This window comes from Prunus avium, chromosome 7 (assembly GCF_965620075.1).
Source record: "Prunus avium chromosome 7, drPruAviu1.hap1.1, whole genome shotgun sequence".
Classification (NCBI taxonomy): domain Eukaryota; kingdom Viridiplantae; phylum Streptophyta; class Magnoliopsida; order Rosales; family Rosaceae; genus Prunus; species Prunus avium.
The window spans coordinates 3178803-3201393 of record NC_142290.1 but is presented as its reverse complement, the minus strand read 5'-3'; the positions used below and the strand labels follow the sequence as shown (position 1 = coordinate 3201393).

Here is a 22591-nt window from a genome sequence, read left to right as displayed (position 1 = left end):
TTTACTTGTTTTGTTTTTATTTTTAAGTTTCTGTTCCTTTTTATAAATAAATAAATATAAAAATTAAAAAAAAAAATTTTAAAAAAAAAAAATTTCATATAAGCTAACTTTTGGTAACCCCAGTGAGCACCTCCGTCAATACAGTGTCTAGGAGTTCTTTAGGCGACACCTTCGGTGTCTAAGAAGTTTGGGTTTTAAGCGGGACCATTGTGACCCCTCCAACCTTCCCGGATCCCCTGGCTGTGTTTTCTGAGGCCCTTAACTGGTCATCCATGAGTTGCTTATATATTCTTTTTTTTTTATTTATTTATATTTTTCCTAAACCTTCTTCTAAACTTTTCCCTTTATCATTTGTTTGTTCTCAATCATCTTTTGTATGCTTTCACATTGAGGACAATGTTTAATTCAGGTCTGGGGGGAAGGTTTTCAAATTTCATTCATTTGTGTTTCAATTTTCGTTCATTTGTCACTAATTTTTTTTTCTAAATGTCATACAATCGATGCTATGGAGCTGCCATTGAGGTTTTCATATCAGAATTTTGCACTTCACAAAGCTTTGGCTCTTAGAATTCTGGTGGCTAAAGTACCATGCTCAAATTCTTGAAGGAAAATAGTGGAGACTACCCTAGTGAGCTATATCGAGCCTAATTGCTTTCTTGAGAGGGTTTAAAGTGTTCTATTTCTCATCCATACTTATTTTCTTCAATTCACTCTAATTGATCTCATCATTTCATTTTGATCGAATACTAAGGATGATTCTCTTTTGCAGATATCATATGCTTGCTCTCATTCATGAATGAACTCATTGAAGTGATGCTAGGCTATGTGTGTATAACCATTCTTTATGCTTTCTTTTCACCCTACCCATATGTGTGTTCCATTAGCCCTCTTGAAGCCAAACACTCAAAGCCTTTTCTTTTATCACCCTCATCATTTTCCCTACCTTTGTATCTCAATCTGAGATACTTAACCTCTTGTAGCCATACCCTATAACTTAGAAATATACCAAGGTGTGCCAAGATAAAGTTTGATGCAAGGAAGTTGCTGCCGTGTACCTAAATGAAATTTGGTGTGAATCTGGGCAATGAAGTTAATGAAGATGCAGATCAAATCAACGAAGATGAAAGTGTTTCGATTTGATCTAAGTGTGAAAAATAAAGTCCATGCCAGGTGATACCATGAAGTTTGCTGCCATGCCAATCTAAATCAATGATGCCTTGCAGATTAATGAAGCATGCAACCTTGGTATGTTCTTAAGTTATTTGTTTTTCCTTCCAATTCTTCCATTTCCCCTAAACCTTAGCCTTTCATTACAACATTGTGAAAGACCTAGCTGATCTTTGAGGATGTATTCATGGGTGCTGGTAAGTATGTGTGTATCTCTATTCTTAGTATTTAATTCCTTTCATGAGATCTAACCAAATTTGTGCTTCTATTTCATACACTCACTTATGCTTTCTTGAGAGAATTAAAACATAGGTTCTGAGTGATTGAGTGTTATCTGTGAGAATTAGAGTCGAAGCATGTTCTCTATTCAAGGTTTGAGTGTGCTTGCTTTGAAACTGTGTGCCTTTGAGCTATAGCTTCCACTTGTACACACTGATTGATGACCTATCTTGGCAACTCTATGGTGTTGAAGGTATGACTAAAACTTTCTTTCATTTTCATTAGTTGATTTCAAAGTTGTTTTTCTAACCATTTTGTTTTGTAGAGTTAGAAAAACGTTTGTGGGTATCGCATCTGTTAAACCCTCAGGAGACACAACTCCTCCTACTAGGGATGCCTAGAGGTTTAAAGGCTTGTTGCATACGCTCAATGCAATCGAGTTACCTACGAAAGTGGTCTAGTTAACTTCTTGTTTTGTTTTTATCTTTGTTTCTCTTTTGTTTTGCTCGAGGACTAGCAAAATCTAAGTTTGGGGGTGTGTTAAGCTCATAATTTCATACATATACATGCCCAATTTACTTACTTCTTTTGCTTAGTTTCTTATAATTTTGAGTTATTTGCCTCCCTTTGTGTGTTTTGTAGGCCAAAAGAGCAAGAGAGCATAATTCATGCAATTCATGCATGTTAAGGCCTAATTTGGATGAAGAGAAGAAGAGCTTAAAGACAAACTCATTTTGGCTACAGCCCCCTGCCAGTCCAGTTCCGTAGGTCATATTGCAAGCTTCGTTTCAGCAACCTACATAGCTCGGATGAGGCAACAGTCTTCATGAAAGTTGTTCCAATGGGTGTGTACTATAACATATCCAAAATTCAGCCCCATTGGATAAATCTGGAGTCCGTCACCTAGCAAACACAGAACCATGCTCAGGATGGATTTTGTCAGCGAGCAAACTGAGTTAGCAATTTGTTTCGGCCTTAACTTCCTCCTCCGAGCTTGGATTGGGCCAATACTTGTGTGGTTGGATCATACACATTCTGAACTTCACAATGGACATCTTAAAGTCTTCATTTGATTCAGCCTAGCCCAAGTTGTAAGCCCTTGAAGTTGCTGGTCATGCTGACCTCAGGATGAGCTGGTTGGAAGCTTGGTCATGGTGAGCTAGGCATGAGCTATTGTAGCTGGTTGGAGGCTTGGTCATGGTGACATGAAGATGAGCTAGGGCTGCTGGTGGGATTTATTGCTGAAGTGCATCAACCAATTCAGATTTTATAATGCAAGTGTTGTATGCATTAGTGAAGTGCATCAACCAATTCATCTTTTATAATGCAAGTGTTGTATGCATTAGCCATATTGAATTCAGATTTATCACTCCCCTCTCCCTATAAATACCACATCCATTCCACATTCAAGACACAACAAATCCTGAGATTCACAACCCCCACAATTCACTCCAACCATCCTCAAACACTCTCACAATCCCAAACACTCCAACAATCACCAAAACAACTCCAGCAAACTTCTATTCCATTTCCCTACGAATTTCATCTTCCTTAGCCATCACCACTCACTCAAACTCATCCCAAATCACCTCCATATCCTTCATACATCTTTCTAGAAGTGGGGAAGCTCTTGGAGAAGCATTAGAAGTGGAGAAGCACTTGGAGAAGCCTTGGACACCACAAGAACTTCAGAAAAAGGGTTTTTCTACTCTTATTGCATTCATTATGTTTTCTCATTTCTGTTCAAGTCTCTTTTCCATTATGAGTAGCTAAATCCATAACTAGGGCTTCGATGTAACCTAACATGAATATTCTGGGTTTATAAGTTTGGAGTTTCAAGTTTGATTCATGATTCATGTTCTTATTCATTATGCTTATAAGTTAACATGCTTGTTTGAATGATTGATCACCATTAGAACTTGTTTGTTAACTATCTTGGTTTGAATTAAGAGTATACACCATGCTTTAATTCGAATTGAACTATGAATAGGAAGAGTATGTATGGACATTCGACAACAGGGATTAGATACATACTTGGTTGTTTAAAATGTTCTTCTATGCTTAATGGGTTCCTAATGCTTAATTTTAGGTTAGACAACAAATGATCAAATTAGGGAATTAGGAACACAAGGTTAGGACCAAACACCATGGCCTAATCATACTTTAGCTAGAATCAATCTTTGAATCTGAATTAGACTTGTTACTTGAATCTTTATAACCCAGAATTGAATTGTTATGGTGAATCGAATGCCCTAGTCTCCAAACCTGTGTTTTAACTTTCAAAACCACCCTTTGTTACTTTTGTTTACTTGCTTTCCGTTGCAATTTCAGTTTGTTCATTTCTTTCTATAATCACAAGCATTCTCACTTCAAAGTTCATTTTAATCTTGCTGCATTTGTTTTCAAACTCACTCTTGCTTTAAATTCTGTTTTAGATTTAACTTCCTAACTTCTTGAATTTGGTAATCTAAAGTACATAACTAATTTGAACTTCTCAGTCTTCGTGGGTACGACCTCGTACTTGTCTTGCTATACTACTAATTGCCCCGTACAATTGCGAGTTAACATATTATTAACAACAATTAGCGCAAATGGGAAGTCCAATCGACATTTGGGATCGTGAAGCATGGTGTTGTGACACCATAAATCCCGGTGAATCTCGGCCGCCGTTCATGATCGTGGGTTCTGAGCTTCTGGCCGTGGAGACGCATTTATTGCTCTGATAGCTGGTGACCTAATCTCTCAAGCTGCAAGAATTCTTGTGAGAATGTCTACGTCTAATCACTCTGTCTTTTGTCGCCAAAACCTGACTTCAGTCACTTCCCACCTTCCCTCATGCATTAAATGCTTATTTGTGGCCAGTGGGTTTGCTGCATTAAACAGGCACTACTTCATTAAATGAAGCATGGGTCCCTGCTATCACGTGATGATCTGACTTTAATATTTCTGGCTGCGATTTTGCTTGGCCTCGGCCTCGGCCTGCACTTGAGCTCGAGATGATCATGCCCTGGCATTTTTCTTTTGTCTTCAGGAAGGCAAAGCACCCTGTTGAAATGCTGCGTTTTAGTTTCACGAGCAAGTGTCAGGGCCGAGAAAGGGGGCTCCTTTGGCCAGCTCATGGCTGTGATTTATTAGGCCCAAACACAATTGTTGTCATTTGATTGGCGTTCAGAAGAGCTCTCACGACAAGTAATGGAATTGAGTGGCCTTTATTGTGCGCTTTAGACGATGGTAAGTATTTATCAGTAGTCGTAGTGTTGTCATAAAATTCGTCAGTTGGAGCACTATTCCGTCATGTTATTTGAAAATCTACAACGTGAATCATTTGAAAATCTTATCATGACCCTCGTTGTTTGTAATATCTATTAGCCGTCATGTAATATGAATTTTAATTAACCGACGTGCTTTTTGTTTCAAATGGAGGTTTTTATTAATGTACGTTCTTTTGCATTGTTCAGTCCACGTTGTTTGTTAAAATACGGCGTTGGTTATTATGTAGACGTCAGTTTTTGCAATTTGTTAACTGGACCGCCGTATTTTACATCTTGAACCCAGTATTTTTAATACTGGATTGGTCTTGACCAAAGACTGCACCTGCATAATGAAAAAGTGATAAAAATAATGTCATACAGAGCCATTAATTAATGTCATACAATTAATTGCATAACTAATGTCATACATTACAGCAATCAATCAATCCATACATCTTCACACCCATCTCTAATATTTTCACTCCCAAACTCACCCACGAGGTCATCAAATGTGTCAACATTGGGTATCCCTCTAGTAATGGCTCACACTCAATTTTAATACCACCTAGCACATCATCACCAATAACATCATTATATTCTCTATTGGGCATTGATAACACTACCGACCAACCACAATGCATTGGGTCGTCAACAAAAAATACTTGTTTGACTTGAGAAGCCATAACAAATTGGTCATTCCTATGTCCAATTTTACTCAAATCTATAACGGTAAATCCAAGTTTGTCAACTACAAGGCCCGAAGTGTTATCGATCCAATCACACCTGAAGACTGGGATTCTAAAATTTTGGTAGTCAAGGTCTCAAATTTCTTGAATTACACCATTAAAACCCATATTGGAGACAATAGGGTTTTTATCCTTGGCACTAGCAACTTGCATAGTATGTGCAAGTAAATAAAATCCACTATTTCGGACAGTTTACACATCATCTTATGCCTTAGTGTTAAATTTAACACCATTAATAAGATAGCTCCTATATGATGGCACTGCCATGCTTGGACCAGCTGCTAGCCACCTCAAATTTTCTGATACGCCATTATTGTCTTCTCCATTAAGTTCACTTTGAACCTGCAAATTAATCATATATTAGTTCAATCTAACATAAAAAGAAGAAAATTCAAGGTCCAATATGTTATTCAATAACATATACCTTAAAGCGTAGCCATTAAATGAAAATGTTATTATGCTTATCTTGCAGCCACATTGTTCTCTTTCTAAATTTTGGATAAGTGGTCTTGATGTGGATTATATGTTCCCTACATGTTACGAAAAAATCAAGCATTATGGTCCCTTGTATATAAGATAATCATAAGGAATAACTTAAAATGGCTACTTAAAGAATAAAACTCATACTCGATATAAGGTAGGACTTCCTCTGTATTCTTTAAGACATATAGATGTGCTTGGTTCAACAGGTCCCGATCAACTAAGCTCATTGTGCAACCTAATAATGGCTTTGAAACTCCCATCTTCTAACTTGATGGCACTCCAACTGTACTAATATCAGATAAATGCTCAGTGCAAAACTCTACATCTTCTTCAGCTATATACCGCTCAACAATGCAACCTTTGGGACAACTACGGTTCCAAACATACCCCTTTAACACATTCATATATCTTTCGAACGGATATATCCATATAAAATAAACTGGCCCACATAGAAGAACTTCTCTGACAAGATGTACTACTAGATGAACCATGATATCAAAGAATGAAGGGGGAAAGTAGTTCTCAAGCAAACACAAAGTAACTACTACATCTTCTTCCAACTTGTCTTGCTTGAAAATATCTACCGTCTTTGCACATATAGCATTGAAGAAGAAGCACAATCGAGTTATTGCATACCTTGCAGGCTTCTCCAAAACATAACGAATTGCCACAGGGAGCAATTGTGGCATCAAGATATGACAATCATGAGATTTAAGGCCAAGAAGTCTTGAATCTTGTAAAGATACAAGACTTTTTATATTTGAAGAATAACCTTCAGGGACCTTTATACCAAAGAAAGAACTGCAAACCGCTCTCTTCTCTACCTTTAACAAATTCTAAGGCCCTAGAGGCAAGCGAATACGTCTTTCTCCATACTCTGGTTGCAAATTAGTTTTGACCCCCATGTTCAATAAATCTAACTGAGCAGCAATCCCATCTTTATTTTTTCCAGGGATCTCCAACAATGTACCAATGATATTGTCGTAAACATTCTTCTCAATGTACATAATATCTAGGACATGCCTCACAAGAAGGTATTTCCAATACTCAAGATCAAAGAATTTTGATTTCTTCTTCCAACAAACTTTGTCACCATCATTCTCACCAACACTTCCCTTTTTTCGAGCCCCATTTGTAATTAATACCTTCAACCATCTGCAGCACTTCTTCTCCGGTTAATGGCTCAGGAGGCATGCCATATTCAGGTTTCTCATTAAAAGTTGAGCTGCCTCCGATATGGATGATATGTTGGTAACCATTTTCTATGTCCGATGTAATAAATTTTGTGGTCATGTTTCAACCTGTGACTAGGTGTATCACCACCGCATATTGGACAAGCTTTATATCCTTTAATAACACAACCAGATAAGTTCTCATAGGTATGAAAATCATTAATTGTCCACAGTAATACACCTCTGAGTATAAAGTATTCTCCTATGTGTGCATCATACACTCCACTAATCCCATTCCACAAAGATTTCACTACTACAAAAATTGAAATAGACGACGAGAATCCACCGTCGTGTAGCATGTTTTCAAACCAATGTGAAATCGACCGCCATACATTAATACATAAAATAACGACGGAAAATAACTGACGTTGTTAATACATTCCACGTCGTAAATCAATTAAAACCAACGTCTAATTCATACATAAAAAGCTTAAAAAGAAAACTTCGACTATATTAGACGACGGTTTTAGTAAAACACGGACGTTTAAAGAATGTTAAATGTCAAGAACAACCAAAAAGACGACGTAAAAACGATTATCCACGTCTGTAATTTAAAGAATACCGACGTGTAAAACGTAGAAACCGTCGTGGTTCACATATACTACGTTCACTAAATAATAAAAATGATGTCTAAAACATATAACGTGGCAAATGTAACATATAAAAATACACTTTTGGACAAGGTTAGACGACGCTTTTATTAAAAAAAACTGACGTTTTAAAAATTTAACATGGCATATCTTTACTTAGAACCGACGTCACAAACTTCTAACCACGACCCTTTTGGTCACCACGGACGTTGAAAGTTATTTTGACGGTGTGAACAGAAAAATAAACGACGTGGATTTAATTTTGAACGTCTGTTAATGTAAAATATCTGTCATGGTTAGACCATTTACTATGGCCTAAGAGTCCCATTTTGCGACGTGGTTACCAATTTACTACGTCAGTTTGTTATAGCCTAACTGTCATTAAGAAGAAAGGAAACGACTTGAATTATGGATTTGACGTCGGTTATTGTTAAATACAGGTCGTGGTTAAGAACTTTACTATGTCCCAAGTATCCAATTATTTGACGTTGTTATATAACTGACTACGTCGGTGGTTTGTTTATTCCCTGACGTCGTTGGTCTTTGATAAGTCCCTTTTATAACCCCATTTGACGTATGTATTCTCTTTGAGACGTCAATTGTTTTATTATAACAGACATGCAACATTGTTTTTACGTCGGTAATTATCAATCGGTGGAAGTAGTATTATCCTTAAATTCGTCGATTTAAGCTCTATTCCATCGTGTTATTCTTCAGTGTACGTCGTGAATCACTTTCGTTACCCTCGTTGTTGGTAATATTTATTAGCCTTGTTTAAATTAATTTTAATTAACCGACGTGTTTTCTTTTTCAAATGGCAGTTTTTATTTAATTTTTGCATTAACATTCCACGTCGTTTGTAGAAACCCGACGTTGGTTATATTTTAGACGTCTCTTTTTGCAATTTTTGTAACTTGACCATCGTATTTTCAACTTTAACCCAGTATTTTTAATTTTTTATTTGTCGTGCCCAAAGCCTATAGAATGAAAATGTGATCGAAATTAAAATGATATACAGAGCTCTTAATTAATGTCATACAATTAACTGCATAACTAATGTCATAAATTACAACAATCAATCAATCCATATATCTTCACACCCATCTCCAATATTCTCACTCCCAAACTCACCCACTAGGTCATCAAATGTGTCAACATTTGGTATCTCTCTAGTAAATGGCTCACACTCAATTCTAATATCACCTAGCACATCATCACCAATAACATCATTATATTCTCTATTAGGCATTGATAACACTACTGACCAACCACGATGCATTGGGTCGTCAACATAAAATACTTGTTTGACTTGAGAAGCCATAACAAATTGGTCATTCCTATGTCCAATTTTACTCAAATCTGCAAGGGTAAACCTAAGTTCGTCGACTACAAGGCCCGAAGTGTTATCTATCCAATCACACCTCAAGACTGGGATTCTAAACTTTTGGTAGTCAAGGTCCCAAATTTCTTGAATAACCCCATAAAAACCCATATTGGAGACAATAGGGTTTTTATCCTTGGCACTAGCAACTTACATAGTATGTGCAAGTAAATAAACTCCACTATTTTGGACAATTTGCACATCATCTTGTGCCTTGGTGTTAAATTTAACACCATTAATAAGATAGCTCCTATATGATGGCACTGCCATGCTTGGACCAGCTGCTAGCCACCTTAAATTTTCTAATACGCCATTATTGTCTTCCCCATTAAGTTCATTTTGAACCTGCAAATTAAACATATATCTTAATTCAATCTAACATATAGAAAGAAAGAAAATTAAAAGTTCAATATGTCATTCAATAACATATGTACCTTAAAGCGTAGCCATTGAATGAAAGTGCTATTGTGCTTATCTTGTAGCCACTTTGTTCTCTTTCTAAATTTTGGATAAGCAGTCTTGATGTGGATCATATGTTCCTTACAATTGACACGAAAAATCAAGCATTACGGTCCCTTGTATATAAGATAAACATAAGGAGTAATAATATTTAAAACGGCTACATATGAAAAATTAAACTCATACGTACTCGATATAAGGTAGGACTTCCTCTGTATTCTCCAAGACATATAGATGTGCCGGGTTCAGCAAGTCCATATCAACTAAGCTCACTGTGCAACCTAATAATAGCTTTGAAACTCCCATCTTCTGGCTTGAAGGCACTCCAACTGTACTAACATCATATAAATGCTTGGTACAAAATTCTACCACTTCTTCAGCTATATACCACTCAACAATGCAACCTTCGAGACGAGTTAAATTCTAAACATACCCCTTTAGCACTTTCATATAACTTTCAAATGAATACATGCATCTAAAATATACTGGCCCACATAGACGAACTTCTCTGACAAGATGTACTACTAGATGAACCATGATATCAAAGAATGAAGGGGGAAAGTACTTCTCAAGCAAACACAAAGTAACTACTACATCTTCTTCCAACTTATCTAGCTTGGAAACATCTACCATCTTTACACATATAGCATTGAAGAAGAAGCACAATCGAGTTATTGCATACCTTGCACGCTTCGCCAAAACAGAATGAATTGCCACATGGAGCATTTGTTGCATTAATGTATGACAATCATGAGATTTAAGGCCAAGAAGTCTTAAATCTTTTAAAGATACAAGAATTTTTATATTTGAAGAATAACCTTCAGGGACCTTCATACCATATAAAGAATTGCAAACCGCTCTCTTCTCTGCTCTTGACAAATTCCAAGGCCCTAGAGGCAAGCGAGTACGTCTTTCTCCATACTCGGGTTGCAAATCAGTTTTGACCCCCATGTTCAATAAATCTAACCGAGCAGCAATCTCATCTTTATTTTTTCTGGGGATCTCTAGCAATGCACCAATGATACTAGCTCGAGCCTTGTATTTATAGGAAGAGTTCCTGGATGAGTAATCGAGGCCGAAATTACGCATAGTGGAGTCTGATTAGCGCAAGTGGGAAGTCCAATCGACATTTGGGATCGTGAAGCATGGTGTTGTGACACCATAAATCCCGGTGAATCTCGGCCGCCGCTCATGATCGTGGGTTCTGAGCTTCTGGCCGTGGAGACGCATTTATTGCTCTGATAGCTGGTGACCTAATCTCTCAAGCTGCAAGAATTCTTGTGAGAATGTCTACGTCTAATCACTGGATGAGACATATGACTCGGGTCATTTATCATCAACAAGTTTCCAAGACGGGGAATCTGCTGGATGAGACATATGACCGTCAATTGATTTTCTTGCAGCATGCCAAGTCAAACTCTTAGCTGTCTTATGTGATTGAAACATCCTTTTAAACCTTGGAATTGGAGGAAAATACCACACCACCTTCGCTGGCACACCCTTTTTCAAGAATCCATCTTTGCTTTCCTTCCACCTTGAGATACCACAATTAGGACAATTAGTTGAATCCTCATATTACTTTCTATACAAAATGCAATCATTGGGACATGCGTGGATTTTCTCATAACTCATCCCTAAAGCAGACAAAGTCTTTTTTGCCCCGTACATAGAGGAAGGTAGTGTATTTCCTTCTGGAAGCAATTCTCCTTGAAGTATCAATAATTCTGTAAAACAAACATCACTCATCCCATGTTTTGCTTTCAAATTATATAACTTCACCAAAGCCGACAACTTCGTGTATGTACTGCAACCAAGGTACAAGGGTTGATCGCCATCCCTAATCACATTGGCAAACTCATAAGGATCAGATCCAATATTGGCAAAATCAATATCATCCATCCCTAATTCTTCAGAAACATAAATGAACCTACTTTGCTCATCTTCTTCCACATTTCTACTAGCATTGGTAGTCCATTCCCAAGGTTCTCCGTGCCATGTCCAAACCTTATAGATTTGGTCAATTCCATTAAAGTATAAGTGTTCCCTTATAATTCTAACCCCAAACAATAGAATATTCCCACATTTCACACATGGACAACGAATATGAGTTGTATTTCCAAGATTTTCTACAGCAAAATTCAAAAATCCTTCCACCCCTAACTCATATGCATTCGATCTTCTGTTCGCATGCATCCATGACTTATCCATCTCACACACTATAAAATCATATATATATATAATAAAGTGAAAAGACCAGCAATGAAACACTACTACATTCAAAAGTAGAGAACAAATTGAAAATAAAAAATAAAACAAGAACAAGAGGACGGTTTTTACAACATAATCGTCATGTAATATAAATACAAACGCCGGCATCTCTAGTTACCATCGTCATTGAGCTACCCAAACCCAAAAATTTGTATTGCTTTTGAAGAACAAAGTACTAGGTTCTGATAGCCTAAAGACGACAGTTAATGGAGACATAGTCGTCTTTAGGTTACTAGTTGCGAAGTAAAATTCAGATGACGGGAGTAAATGAACAACCGACGTATAATAAAAATTTAGATGACGGTTTGATCCATCAACCGTCATCGTGGTTTATAAAAAAAAACCACAGCTTAAATCTCCCATCCCCATTCGTTTTCCAGGAACCCATGGCCAAACAAACATAAAAGAACCCAAACAGAGAGTAATTATTACAAGAATGCAAACACCAAAACATAAAAGAACCCAAATATAGCTACGAACGAAAACACTTATGGATTTAAGAAGCCGTGCAATATCATTAAATAAAGAAATTAGGGTTTGCACTTACATGGATAAGATAACAAATGCTTGAGAGAGAGAGCTGAGAGAATATAACAACTGCTTGAGAGAGAGATCAGAGAATATACCCAATGTTTTGAGAGAGAGTGAAAACTTTAAGACAAATTTATGTTGAAGAGAGAGAACGAACTACTTTAGGGTTAAAGGGAAATTCTAAAAATTTTAGATCGCGGTCAAAAATTCCAAAGTACCGCGTTTATCAACGACGTCGATAAATACTTAGCTATCGATGTTTAATACTCACTTACGACGGCAGTTTACACACAAAACCGACGTGGTAAACAGAATATACGTCGAGAAATGAAGGAAACGATGTAGTAAATTATGTTTACGTCACCTCTTAATAAACTGACGTCGTAAATATTAAATAATTAGATGAGGTTTGGGTTTCCTGGGATTCGAACGCGCGTAGCTGACCAAAAACAGCGAGAGAAAACCAGCGTCATTTCAATAAACCCTAAATCCTAAATTTTACAATAATTAAAAAAAAAATACACAAGTATGAGAAAAATGAACCGAAAATTGCTACGGACTCCTTACAACAATGCCTTCTATAATAGTAGGCTAAAATCTGGATTTCATCATTTTGAATTTATGGGCACCAATGGATCACATAAACCTTAGGGTTATGTTATGTAAAGTATAAGGAGTATCGTGCTTTGTCTCTAAATTTTTTTGACTTTTCTTATCATTTGAACTTTGAAAACTAAAATTACATTTTTCAGGCCTTTACGGGCAAGATATTGTCTCAATGAGTGCATAGAATTTGTCAGTATATTTTTTGGATTTTTTTTGAATATATTATTAATATTAGTAATTAAATAAAATAAATAAATATTTATAAAATTACATTTTTTAAAGCTTTAGGGGAGAGACAATATTTCAATGAGTGCATGGTAGTTGTCAGTTTAAATTTTTGGAATTAGTTTTGAATTTATTATTGAATTAAATAAAATATAAAAGTCATAATAAAATGAAATGTCAAATGACATAACTGACGTTGGATCCCTTTACAATGACGTTAAACAACATAAAACAACATCCTATATCGTTTTAGACGTCGAAAAGAATACAAAACGAGGTTATTAAGTTACCACGTCATCTTGTTTTCACTCACCGATGTGGATAATCAAGTCCCAAGTCGTCTTGTTTTAAATCACCGACATGGATGATTATGTTACCACGTCATCCTATTTGGATAACCGACGTGGGTTATTAGATTAGCACGTCATCTTGTTTTGGATAGCAGACGTTGTTTGAATATACAACGTCAAATTTTGTAAGATCACCGCCTTTGTATATTTTTAAGACGTCGATATGGTTGTACTAACAGGCATAGTATATCGGTACAAAATTTATCCGAACAATATGAATTAATTATAAACCATCGTGTTTATGACTGTTACATGTCGTTTTTAAGAATTGTCGTCAATGTTATATTTCCAGTTATAGCAAGACGACCATTGTATACACATATGAGACGTTTAAATTAGAATGAGACGTCCCCTTTGGTTTGGAGAAGGGAAACCCAGGTCATACGTGTGCAATCATCAATAAACGTGACAAACCATCGAGCTCCCCCTGGAATGGTAATTCTAGCCGGGCCCCAAACATCAGAATGAACAAGAGAAAAAGGAACCAAACTTTTAGCTGAGCTTAAGGGAAAAGGAACACGATGGCTCTTGGCCAGTTCACAGATGTCACACTTAAAACTGGAAATTTCTAACTTGGAAAATAAGGAAGGAAATAGCTTCTGTAAATATCCAAACGAAGCATGTCCAATACGGCGATGCCATAACCATACTTCGGAAGTGTGCTTCTCAACACTCGCACCCTCAATGTTGTAAGCTTGACTGAGGCTGGCTTCACTGTCAGATGCCAAGTCCAGATAGTAGAGTTTGCCCCTCCTAGTACCATAACCAATCGTCTTGCTGCTAAGAATGTCCTGAAAAACACAATGAGTAGGCCAAAAGGTTACAGTACAATTCAAAGCCGTAGTAATTTAAGCAACAGACAAGAGATTATAATGTAAGGATGGAATAATCAACACAGAATCCAAAGTGAGGGAGTCAGAGAGAGAGAGGGAACCCTCCCCAATTACTGGGGAGGGGGTACCATTGGCATTAGACACCACCGATTGAGAAGACGGTGTATGAGAGGAAATTTATCCAGGATCAAAGGTCATGTGATCAATGGCTCCGGTGTTAATGACCCATGTGTGTTTCTTTGAAGAACTATGCAAAACATAACCTGGGGAACCTGTGCTGGCAATTGTGGAGGATGAGACGATATCCATGGCAGCGGAAGGATTTAAGAATAAGAGAAAAAATATGTGTTTAGGGTTTTGTGATAAGAGTATATAAGGATTTGGCTATGAAGATCTGAATCTAAATCTGTAAATATGAGGAATTTGAGTTAGGGTTTGTGTTTGAGGAAATTTGATATGAGGATTTAGGGTTTGTGTGTGACGAACTTTGATATGAGGATTTAGAGACAACCGAGGATCAATTGCTCTGATACCATGCTAAAATATGAATATGGGTTTGAATATGTTAGGTTCTTTTTATTCTTCTCCATAAGGAGGTATATATATGAGTTTACAGAGTGCTTTACAAGGAATGAGATACAGTAAAGAATTAGGAAAGTATCTCCTAATTATACAAAGATTCGTCAACTAAATAGAATGGGAAAGTAAATCCCTTAATTAATCAAGGAAATAAATCTCCTTGATTAATTAGGAGACTCACGTCAACACTCTTGCCTTCTTCCATAGCAGAGATCGATCGATTTCTTCACCGGGCATGGTTTCTTCCAATTGGTCCTCCAAACCAACATACCCTTTTCTAGACAAACCTATGGTTGTACTCCAATTTTTCCCTTCTCTGTTTCTGTCCAGAATGCACAGCCTCAAAATCTGGGGATAACCTTAAAGCTACAAAGGCATCCCAATGCGATTTCTCTATGAACTTATAAAGCTCAGGGGGTTCTTTTAACTTCTCCTTGTCATGTGCGAATGGAAGGATATACTGCCTAGTTACGTTATACTTGAAATCCTTCCATTTTTTGGTGGCATACGACAGGACCATCTTCTTACACCCTTCCCCAAGAACATAAGCCATTTGAACAGCTTCCCAAATCTGCTCCTTCAGGTCCTTGGGCAATTGAGTCCATTTCTTGTACACAAGAGGGACTCTGGTGCATGCCAAAACACCAATGTAAGACTGCATCTCAACAGTAGCCTTGCCATGTGGTCTGCCCCTTTTATTGAACTCAACCACAGGCTTAATCTTCTGAATTTTCCTCTTCACAACACAGCTCATTGTGTTGATACCGCGGGTGGATTTTGGCTCCTCAACAAATGTGGCTGTGCTCGAGACTTTCTCGGAGGTTGAAGAAAATCTCATCCTCTTCGAGGGTTTGCTTTGAACTGAATTTCCTTCTTCCATTTGAGCCTTTGAAACTTATTTGGCTTCATCCCTTTGAGCCTCTGACACTTGAGCTTCCTTGTTTTGAGGTTTCGAAGCCATTTTTAATTAATCTGCAGAAAAAAAAAAACGACGGTTATTTAAAAAGAGCTTCCTTGTTTTGAGGTTTCGGACGACGATTGTACAACACCACCGTTGTCGTAAAGAAAAACCACAACGGTATCACGAAAACAGCGACGTCTTATTAAACAGTTCTCTCAGACCATGTATGGAAATAGGACGACGATTTTATCTCGTTCACGACGTAAATGTTGATACACCACGTCGGTGATTAAGCCTAAGAACCGACGTGGTTTAGTATTACAACGTCAAACACAAAATACAACCGTCATCTTTCTGAGATGTGATACAAGAAAAATGCCAGTTCTTTCTCCCATGAGACGACGGTTCTATCTTGTTTTCGACGTATTAATTATCACACCATGACGGTTATTAACCACAGTCATGCAGTTTGCATTAGGTCGGATTTAACGACCATCGTGGTTTGTCGATTCTAACGTCGCAAACAGGAGAGAACTGTCGTCTTCAGGCATCGTGAGAGTAATGGACTAATGAATTTAATCAAACCAGTGAAAGATTTCCTCATTTTGATGGAGTCTTGTTTCCAGACTCGTTTTTTCAAAACCCTCTTCAAATGAAAGTGAAAAAAGAGAAAAGAGATTGAGAAAAAACTTTTGGGGTGCAAAAATGTTTCCTTCCGACGTAACTTTGGTGATTTAGAGACGAAGACAATGACGATGACGAGATTCAGACGATGATACTTACGAAGCTGCTTTTGGAAAATGAGAGGGAAACTGAGATATTTTATCGGTGAGAGAGAACGTAGAACATTAGGTCAGGTGACGAAAAAGTTTATATATTTTCCCAGAGTTCAATACAACGACAGTTTTATTAAAAACCGCCCTAGTATGTAGTTATAATGACGTACAATAAGTAGAAACCGACGTGGTTATTAAAAAAGCCAAACCACTTTTGGAATTCCGAAACCGACGTGGTTATTTAAGTTTTACACGACAAAAGTTTACTTTTGATGACCTGATAGTATATGTTATCTCGATGCTTGTTTATTTAAACCGTCGTTGTATTTCAAAAGTTTACTTTGGTAGAAGTGGTATTACATGTTACCACGTCGTCATTTTATGCATAACCGACGTTGTTGATTTTAAAAGGCGTTGGCCTTAGTTTACGGAAATGACGTCTGCAATTATTACGAAACAACGATTATTATATAAATTTGACGTCGCTACATGTAATAGAACCGACGGGGATATCCAGGATAATTTGTATAAATATGATTTTTTTCACGCGTTTTTTAACTCTCAGTTTTTAATTAGGGTTCCAACTTCTTCTTGCCCTTGGCTCTGTCTCACATCACTATGGTTTGTGTATCTGAAAGACAAATGGTTTATAGTGGACACTTTAGCTTCTTATCCATTTGAAATCTGATTTGAAGAGTCTCTTTAGGTTCTTATACATTTGAAGAGTCTCTTTAGGTTCTTATACATTTCAGATTTCAAATGGATAGAAGCTAAAGTGTTCAGTATAAACCACTTCAACGTCACTTTGGTAAGATCAAGATCCAAAGATCTCGATGGTAAGAATTCATTCCTCTTGGGATCTCATTTTAATTTTCATGTGACGACGGTTTTCTCAGTTCTTGTCATTTTGTAGATCAACCGTCGTAGGCTACCAAAAAAACAAAAACCTTAAAAATAATAAAAATTAAGACAGCGGTTTACAGAGAAGACAGACGTATAAATTGAATAAATACGACGGTAAATTTAACGTCAGGACATGGTAAATAAATATTATACATCGCTAATTGAATAAACTGACGTGATAATTACGTTTTGATATTTTATAAATATGACATGGATATTCTAATTTAGATGTCGTTATCTACTCCTCTATTGTCGTTGTTCTCTACTACTCTATACGACAATAGTGTTGTAGGTACCGTTGTGGTACACACCCAAGTAATAAGTCGTTAAATATATCTTCCGTGTCATGGTACATTGATTTAACACGTCGTTTTTTTATAATATACCGACGTCAATTCCATAATATTATACGTCACTCACTAAGAACATTTGGTCGTGTTTATGTAGTAGTTCACACGGCGGCTTTTTTGTTGAACCGACGTCTTCACTTTCTACGTCAGTGGCTTCATACCTGCTATCGTTGTTTTTCGGTCAGAATTTAACTCTGAAGAAAACCATTTTAATAAGACAACGCTTTTTCATTGGGGTGTGTCATTTTAAAAAATACTCAAGCTGACCTCCATTTTTTAGTTGTTTAAGTTACTTATCCACGACGGTTTTCTGTTACCGTCGTCTTTCTAAACACAACGACGGTATTTTGTTCTACTGTCGTCTTTTTATGGTCATCTTTTGCACTTTTTGTAGTAGTGTTTTCAATCATCAATTAAAGGCTGGCGTCTATAACATTTCCGAGTTGTTTAGGACCGAGTATCAACAAGGTCAACATCATGAACTTTCGTTTCATGCAAAGCCATAGTGGGAGGTTATATGTAACTAAGATAACTGGCCAACAATTGTATCTGCTTCTTAAAGAACTGTGGGGATTGAATCCATCAGATGAGAAAGCCAATCTCCAGTTTCTCAGCTCTTTACCAAACTCGGGCCATTTATCATCAACAAGTTTCTAAGACGGGGAATCTGCTGGATGAGGCATATGACAGTCAATTGATTTTCTATCAGCACGCCAAGTCAAACTCTTAGCTGTCTTACGTGATTGAAACATCCTTTTAAACCTTGGAATTCGCAAAAAATACCACACCACCTTCTCTGGCACACCCTCTTTCAAGATTGAATCTTTGCCTTCCTTCCACCTTGAGATACCACAAGTAGGAAAATTAGTTGAACCTTCATAATCCTTCCTATACAAGATGCAGTCATTGGGGCTTGCGTGGATTTTCTCATAACTCATCCCCAAAGCAGATAAAGTATTTTTTGCCTCGTACATAGAGGAAGGTATCGTATTTCCTTTTGGAAGCAAATTTCCTTGAAATATCGATAATTCTGTAAAACATACATCACTCATCCCATGTTTTGATTTAAAATTATATAACTTCACCAAAGCCGACAACTTTGTGTACTTACTACAACTAGGGTACAATGGTTGATCTCCATCTCCAATCACATTGGCAAACTTATAAGGATCAGATCCAATATCGCCTAAATCATTATCATCTATCCCCAATTCTTCAGAAACAAACTGCACCTACTTTGCTCATCTTCTTCCATATTTCTACTAGCATTAGTAGTCCATTCGCAAGGTTCTCCGTGCCATGTCCAAATCTTATAGCTTTGGTCAATTCCATTAAAGTATAAGTGATCCCTTATAATTCCAACCCCAAAATCGAATATTCCCACGTTTAACACATGGACAATGAACATGAGGTGTATTTCCAAGATTTTCTACAACAAAATTCAAAAATCCTTCCACCCTAACTCATATGCATTCGATCTTCTATCCACATGCATCCATGACTTTTCCATCTCCCACACTATACAATCATATATATAATAAAGTGAAAAGACCAGCAATGACAGATGATGGTATTCACATAGCAGAGAATAATTTGAAAAAAAAACAAAACAAAACAAGTTTCAGACGACGGTATTTACAAAATGATCGTCTTGTTATAGTAATGTTGACAACGGTATCTCCAATTACCGTCATCTTTAGGCTACCCAAACTCAGAAATTTGTATTGCTTTTTAAAGAACAATGTTCTGGGTTTAGGTAGCATAAAGACGATGGTTATTGAAGATACCGTCGTCTTTAGGCGAACAAAACCCAGAAATTTTTATTGCTTTTTGAAGAACAATGTTCTGGATTTAGGTAATCTAAAGACAACAATTATTGGAGATACTGTCGTCTTTAGGCTACCTAAATCCAGAAATTTGTATTGCTTTTGAAGAACAATGTTCTGGTTTAGGTAGCCTAAAGACGACAGTTACTAGAGATATCGTCGTCTGTAGGCTACCAAAACCCAAAAAAACATTTCATACAAAGGAACTAATAGAAATACCAATGTATAACGACAATATAGACGACGGTTTGGTCCATCGACTGTCGTCGTAGGTTACAAAAACCCAAAACATAAATATCCAATTCCCAATCATTTTCCAAGAACCCATGGCCAACCAAACATATATGAATCCATAACAGAGAGTCATTATGACAAGCATGCAAACACTAAATGGGTTTTTCAAATTCCATTCCCGATTTATAGCTCCCAAAACATATATTAAGAACTCATAGCTACCAAAACCAACGAAATCATTTATTGATTTAAGAAGACATAATGCAATATCATTAAATAAAGAGATTAGGGTTTGTACTTACAGGTAGAAAAAGCTCAGAGAATATAACCAATGCTTTGAGAGGGAGAGCGCAATCTAATATGACGGAGGATGGAGAGCGAAAACTCTAAGATTAGAATTTGAGTTGAAGAGAGAGAGAGCGAAATGTTTTAGAGTTAAGGGGAATTCTTCAAATTTTAGATTGTGAAGGACCGTGTTTTTTAAAGACGTCGGAAGTACAAATAAAATGTCGTTTAATATAGATATAAGACGACAATTTTTTAATTATGGTGGCGTTGTAAATCTTTACTACGTCAGTATGTTAAATAAAACGCCGTAGTAAATACTTTTCACAGTGCTCTATAATAAACCGACGTCTTAAATATTAAATAAATAGGTGGGCTTTGGTTTTTCTGGGATTCAAATGCGTGTTACCAAGGGCGTAATTGACCAAAAACAATTGAGAGAAAACTGGTGTCGTTTCAATATACCCTAAACCCTAAGAGCACTTCCAGCAGTCAAACCCTTGCCATGGCAAGAGGGGGACTAGGGCAGCTACTATTCATGTGAATAGTGGCTGCCCTTGCAAAAAGCAATGTTGGTTTCCAGCAGTTGCCATGGCTGAGGGCAAACACTATTCTTTTTTTTGTTTTTTTCACAAATTTGTTTACCTAAATAATTAATTTGGACAATATTTTCGGATAAGATTTTTGGGTTCCTATGTGTCAATACTATTCATATCTCATAATCGGATAAAATTTTTGGATAAGATTTTCGGTTTCAAATTTCATATAAATTTCATATGAATTTCAAATTTCAGATAAGATTTTCACCCTCTAAAATTGCGCCACATGTCATCTTTATCGGCCTAAATTATTCTATAAAACCAGAGGCTCAACTCATACCTCTCACACCACATCTTCTCTTTATTTTCATTTCTCAGAGTTTAGAATTCATACTCGATTCTCCATGGAAGACATGAACAAGGTGTTGGAGAGGCAAATGCGAGAAACTAGAGAAAGAAGGCATAGACGAGCTGCAGGCAAAAGGGCGCAGAGAGAACTAGATCAGCAACTTGTCACAGTAGTGGGTTTGCTTGATGAAGAAAACCAGAGTCACCGTGGTTCACGAGAAGGCCGTGGCCCGAATGTGGACAGACATAGACATTCTCAGGGTAAGAATCTTCTGGAAGATTATTTTATCCCAACTTCTCTGTACTCTGATGTTGATTTTCGAAGGCGACATAGAATGCAACCTCATTTGTTCAATAAAGTCATGCATGATATTTGCAATTATGATGAATACTTTGTTCAAAAGAAAAATGCTGCTGGAAATTTGGGACTTCTTCCCGAGCAAAAGTTCACAGCTGTTATACGAATGTTGGCGTATGGGTCATCTGCTGATCAGGTGGATGAGATTGCCCGGATGGGGAAGTCCACTGCTTTGGAGAGCTTGGTGAAATTTTGTGATGCAGTCGAAACTCTGTACCCCAGGGACTACCTGCGCAGGCCTACGCCCAGGGACCTGCAACGACTTCTACAAATAGCCGAAACTCGAGGATTTCCAGGAATGGTTGGTAGCATCGACTGCATGCACTGGCAGTGGAAGAATTGCCCAACTGCTTGGCAAAGAGATTATGGGAATCGGAAAGGCCAAAAAAATATCATCCTTGAAGCCGTTGCAGGTTTTGATACATGGGTTTGGCATGCTTTCTTCGGAGTTGCCGGATCTCAAAACGACTTGAATGTCTTGGGTCAATCCCCGGTGTTGAATGATATTTTGAGAGGTGAAGCCCCAAATATCACCTATCAAATCAACAATACAGTCTACCAAAATGGGGCATCCCCGATCCTAGAAGCAAAAATTCTTTGCTATCTATCAAGAGAGGTACAGAAAAGATGTGGAGAGGTGCTTTGGTATCCTCCAAGCCCGGTGGGCTATTATTAGAGGTGTGGCACGTCTGTTTGATGAGGAGGTGCTGAGGAGCATAACGATGACACGCATCATCCTCCATAACATGATTGTGGAGGATGAGTATGATTATGATTCTGAAGACGTGTACGAACCGGATCCAATGAACACGACCTTGACAAGAATTTATGAAAAACCCATGGGGCCAAATGGAGAACCAGTGCAGCATGAACCGTTGGTTAGGGACAGTCGTGTAATGACCCGTATGATTGATCGATATACGGAGATGCAATCGTCTTATATTCATGAACGACGTCAAGTTGACTTGATAGAGCATTTATGGGCGGTGAATGAAGTGAAGTGAAGAAGTTTGTTTTATTTATTATGTTTAAGTTTTATTTTTAGTTATGCTTTGTTTTTTTAATGCTTTGGTTGTGGTTTGTTTATTTTTAATGCTTTGATGTGTTTTGTTTTTTATGTATGGAATGTTTTGAATAAAAAGGTATTTTAT

The 22591-nt window shown here is 37.2% G+C and overlaps 1 protein-coding gene and 2 pseudogenes across 1 annotated transcript; 1 reads left to right on the top strand and 2 right to left on the bottom strand.

Moving 5' to 3' along the window:
- Positions 1-4924: 4924 nt before the first annotated feature.
- Positions 4925-10362, bottom strand: LOC148292832 (uncharacterized; annotated as a pseudogene).
- A 7901-nt stretch (positions 10363-18263) lies between these two features.
- LOC148292831 (uncharacterized) lies at positions 18264-18902 on the bottom strand (annotated as a pseudogene).
- A 2236-nt stretch (positions 18903-21138) lies between these two features.
- Positions 21139-22116, top strand: LOC148292830 (uncharacterized). Its single transcript, XM_088244464.1, has 2 exons — positions 21139-21441; positions 21577-22116. The coding sequence occupies exons 1-2, from the start codon at positions 21139-21141 to the stop codon at positions 22114-22116; spliced, it is 843 nt and encodes a 280-aa protein (XP_088100590.1).
- Positions 22117-22591: the final 475 nt, after the last annotated feature.

Excerpts from the sequence above, each read along its gene's own strand:
- LOC148292830 (XM_088244464.1), top strand. The coding sequence starts at position 21,139 with ATGGAAGACATGAACAAGGTGTTGGAGAGGCAAATGCGAGAAACTAGA. Across the intron at positions 21,442-21,576 it reads AACCTCATTTGTTCAATAAA|GTGGATGAGATTGCCCGGAT; the intron begins GTCATGCATGAT and ends TCTGCTGATCAG.